At 30.8% G+C, this 5123-nt stretch overlaps 1 protein-coding gene across 1 annotated transcript; it reads right to left on the bottom strand.

The window, feature by feature from the left end:
• Nucleotides 1-376: 376 nt before the first annotated feature.
• LOC114763299 (patatin-like protein 2) lies at nucleotides 377-4133 on the bottom strand. Its single transcript, XM_028952923.1, has 7 exons — nucleotides 3951-4133; nucleotides 2951-3135; nucleotides 2698-2866; nucleotides 2433-2564; nucleotides 1636-1920; nucleotides 1211-1383; nucleotides 377-458 (listed from the first exon to the last, which is right to left on the bottom strand). Exons 1-7 carry the CDS (start codon nucleotides 4131-4133, stop codon nucleotides 377-379), a joined length of 1209 nt encoding a protein of 402 aa, XP_028808756.1.
• Between the last annotated feature and the right edge of the window lie 990 nt (nucleotides 4134-5123).

Here is a 5123-nt window from a genome sequence, read left to right as displayed (position 1 = left end):
ATATGTCATGGAATATCCTTATTATTAATTGTATACATTAAAGAGATGTAATAATTAAAAAGGGCGGGGTATTTTAAGAGAAGTAATATATATTATTACAAATAACTAATTTTTTAAATATACATAAATTAATTATCTATCTCTATTTGGGAGTGAGGGAGTATTGCCTATGTTGTCCATATATATATATATATATATATATATATTAAGTGCACATTATTTATTTTCGACATTATATTCCTTCCACCGTGCAACAAAGGAAAGCCTTTCTCAAAGGCATTTTTACACATCTAGCTAGCTTAACTGATTAAAATGGGGCGAGGTACAAATGCTACTTGAGTTCAACTCTTATTGAAAATGAAAAAATTAATAAATTTTAGAAAGCGAACCTCTCTATCATTTTCTGTGATTTCTTTGCCAAACGATGCTTCCTTTCTTCATCTAGAATTTCAGCCAACCTACACAAAACAAAGAGCCCTCAAACATTTTGCACAATTAACTAATTATTCTCAAGATTAAAATATATATTGACCTTGGCTTTGATTCATTCATTAAATCTAGCTATATGTATATAATATAAAATTTATATGAACTTATACAATTCATAAACCAGGGGTTCATGTCAAACTTCGTACAATTAAGGAGGTATTTAGGATCGAAGTTTTGGGATTGAAATTTCCTTCCTGAATAATAAGAAGAATGACCAATAGGTCCCTTGTAAAGAAGAATAGCTGGGCCTATCAACTTTGCAAAAAGACATGCAAGTGCCAAAGTCCTTAATTGTTAAAAAAAAAAAAAGGATAAATATTAAAAGATGAAGTGTAAATATTAAACAATTAAATTGTAGATCTTTAAAGATGAGTTTTTAATTATACCAAAACCCATTTTTCAGATATTATGTCAAATCAATTTATAGCTAATAATTTACAACTCATTAGCTAAAATTTATTATATAAATGTTGAATATTTGCCTTCCATCTTCCGATCCAATGTTGCCTAGGGTATTTTTGCCCTTGAATTTTTAATTATTTTGAAAATTAAGGACCTCAGGACTTGTTTAACAGTTGCAAATTCAGAGGCATTCCTCTTCTCTCTCACATGGAATATAATATGTGACAAATAGAAACATATAATATTTTTCATTTATCTAAAAAAGAATTGTTAAAATGGGATTTGTGTTAGATTAATAGAAGATTTGATATATACGCACCTTTGTAGGGCTTCCACATTGGTAGCTTGACCTGTTTTCTCAAGCTCAAACGTTTCCTCATTCACTCTTAAAACTGGCTTTTCCAACAGCTTCTTCCCAACTCTTTCAAGATTATCCAAGTTCTCTCTTGTGCAATTGTCTACTGAACTCATCCCCTCATCTAATTCATATTCCTGAGCCCAAAAAAAATGTATATTAATTTCCTTAAAATGCCCTTTCAATCATTTGACTACATTGATGGGGAAACCCTCCTTTAGTATATGCAATCAACATGAATAATTTTGGAAAAAAATTTAAATTAGGTGACAATGTTGATTAAGATCTTTTATTTAAGATAGTTTTTATATTTAGGACAACAGAGCGTATTGACTATTTAAGTTCAATATAATCTTCTCCAGAAAAACCAACAGTAGAGAGATTTACACCTGAATTCGAAGATACTTCTCCTGGTCTATAACGGTTTGTAAAGTACTGGCAAGATAGTAATCAGTCATGTAGGTAGGAGAATCGAAAATAGATATTTGCAATACAGGTCGTAACCCTTCATAACCAGTCCAGTTTTCTGTAGTTTCTGCATCATATTTATTGGAAGATTCTGATTTCCCAGTTCCTAAAGATAGCACCAAGAATTTTCTATCACTTTTCTTCGCCCCAAACAACTCTGCCTTCTTCTCCTGTGCATGTTTCACTTCACTAATTGCAATCAGCGCCTGAAAATTAATCATTTCATTAAAAATTTAAAAAGTTTCTTCATAATATTACTTTCTCTATTTGGTATAGAGGTCAGTATCGACACTTTCACTTCATATAATTTCCCTAACTATGTTTTGCTGCAAAGTTTAGAAAGCTATGAGGAAAGTTGACTCAAAGGAAGTGAAAGAAAATCGAAAAGAACACTTAATAAAATTTTTCGTTAATAATTTATCTAAAGATTTAGTTGTTATAAGAATAACAATATCACCATGTGATTCATTTATAGTACTTAACCCTATGTCTAGCAGAATAAGGCTTATTGTTATTACCTTCTTGTTGTGGTTGGTTGTTACAATAAAATTTTTAGAAATCTCCTTCATATGTAATGCTCTTTCTTATTGATAAAAGTACATAGTGTTTCATCTTTTTTAGTGGCATGTTTAAGGTTAGGTTCACACTCTCAGAATACATATTGTTTTATATATGTGTGTGTGTGTGTGTGTGTGTGTGTGTGTGAAAATCATTTTACCGGGTGATTGGCCATGAAAATGCCATCGATCAAATTGAACTCACGACCATTGTTCTTAAAATGATGTGCTGGAAAATATGTGGGTGTAGCTGAGGTCCCTATGCATATATCTGAGAGCAACACATCCGAATACTTTTCCTGCATTCTCAACGTTACATGACTAGTTCTGTTTTAATTAGTGATACATAATATCCTGACCATTTGGGGTAAAAATCCCAAACTATATAGATAGAGAGAGAGAGAGAATTAATTAGGAGATTGAAACCTGGAAGCTTGAAAATATTGTGGGATGTGAGAGCTTGAGATCATAGGTTGGAATTACAACGTTTGTCAATGTCTGGTTAAGTCGTGTTTGGTTAAGTTTTGATCTGATTAAGTGACGTAACCCCTTTCCATCATACTTGGGACCGTGCGTGAAATACATATTCCATGGCCTGCATGTGATTCAGTGATAATAAATTCATAAGAAGAAGTATATTTGAATGTGGGATATTAGGTCGTTGATCCACAAGTGCTACCTGGTTTGATTGAAAATAAGAGGGGCAAATTGTTTGTAGAAGTGAAGGATTTGAGGAGCAGTGAAGAGAGGGCGATTTTTGTGAAAAGGATGAGGGGCTGTCAGCATTGAAGCTATAAGTCCACCTGTACTGCTCCCAGCTATCACGTCAAAATAATCTGAGATCCTTCCATTCCCATCTCTTTTCTGTCAATTCCCATCATCAAAGTAATTATTACTACTGATGAGTTTAAACTTCGAGCTCATTCATCTGTGTTGGTTCTGACGTTTCAATGCAATTAATTAATAGAAAAAATGAGGTTATCCGCATAAACATTATGATGCGTTTGGTAATTAAATTAAACGTTGAGTTATTCCTCAAACACGTATCACTCCGATCCTATTATAAGTCACTTGCAAGAAATAATTACCATGAATATTGAATAGTGTGGCTCACCTAAGATGCTAAATGAACCAAAATATACTTTTTTTTCTTATATTATCATTCTGTATCCAATGCTTTTTTAAGATTCTATTATCAGGTATCTGAGCAATTGACTAATCCAATTCAGAGTTCATGACATTTCCTTCTTACAAAGGTGTCTACTCTGGGACTCAAACTCGAGATCCAAAAAGTTCTAGCAGGATTTTACACCATTAGACCAACTCTTTGTTGATATGAACCACAATACACTTTAAAGTGTTGAATATAATATACCTGGAATAATACTTTAGGGAGTTGAATAAACTATAAGATACTTTACAGTAACAAGTTAAAACTTCTTACTTTAAAGACCAAAAGATTAATTTTCTAAAGACCAAAAGATTAATTTTTCCTTCAACTAATTAGCAAAATGAATTGTCGTATGAAGCCAAGTGTTAAAGAGGAATCAAATTGATGATAATTATGGAATACAGTCATCAAGCTTTACATCTTCAACTCAAAGGAATCATATATATAATGAACTTGCTCTCTATATATCTAAATCTATATATATATATATATGAAAAGTTGGAAGTACCTGAAGTTCAGCCTCAAGATATTGAAGAATAACTGAAGGGACAATCCCTCTAATGCCACCTCCATCAATGCTCAGAATAGTGATAAGATTCCCACATTCTGTTGCTGTTAGGTCTGTGTTTAATCCTCCCATTGCTTCATTCACCATTATAAACAACACCAAAAGGATCTTATAATCAGTCATTTCGTACTGAACTGACAGGTGAGAGCTATAGGAGAGAGAACAGATTTGGATGTGATCCCTTCATATCTGTATATGGTTTATATCTATAGAATAATATAATCCTATTCAAATTTATTGTCCTTTATTATGATAACTTTTTATATGTTAATTTATTATTATGATTGTTAACTTGAGATAAAATTTATTTATTTACAGCCACTAATTCATTCCTGAGTAGAATTAGATGATTTAGAAATGGACAGAGTTATTTATTTATTAAAATGTTTTTGTTCTTGTCTCTTTTAATTTCCATCTCTTTATATAACTATACCTGAAGTTTAACAAAAATAAAACATTTTTAAAATTATACTAGAATGATCATTAAAGATCAAAGATTATAAACAATAGACTATTAAATTTGTGTGTGTGGGTTTTAGACATCAATGCAGGAAAAGAAACTTATAATTGAGTAAAAAAAGATTGAGAAGAAAAGAAGGCAATGGAATATTCTTGGGATTATAATTGAAACTCTGCATGCATTATTCTCGTGGGACGTTTTTTATATTAATATATTACTGTTTGTGGTTTGAAATTCATTCCCAAAAAGAAGTTTCCACAGCCTCTTTCCATATGTGCGAGGATCACACGGCCCCTTTTTATTGTTTAATAAATAACTCACTCCAGTATACTACATCTGGATCACTCCTGATTAGTTAGTTGAAAATTAAATTTGATATAAATATAAAATCATAACTTATTTTGTTTCTCATATTTATTTATTGCTTTTCAGAATAGTTTTCAAGGTGAATGCTCATATTAAATGATTTTCATTTCAATATACATGATTAATAAGAATATTTTAGAAAAGACGATATTTATTTATTACAAATAACTAATTTAATTAATTTTTTTAATAATCATAAATTTGTTATATAGTTTTTATATTAAAAACAAAAAGGCAGTGCGTGTATACACACACACTTCAAATTAAATAGTTTGACACTTGTAATC

Source organism: Neltuma alba, unplaced genomic scaffold (genome assembly GCF_004799145.2).
Source record: "Neltuma alba isolate B1F8T4 unplaced genomic scaffold, ASM479914v2 tig00011274_pilon, whole genome shotgun sequence".
In the NCBI taxonomy this organism is placed as follows: domain Eukaryota; kingdom Viridiplantae; phylum Streptophyta; class Magnoliopsida; order Fabales; family Fabaceae; genus Neltuma; species Neltuma alba.
Note: the sequence above shows the minus strand (reverse complement) of the source record. Positions and strands in the feature narration are given on the sequence as shown.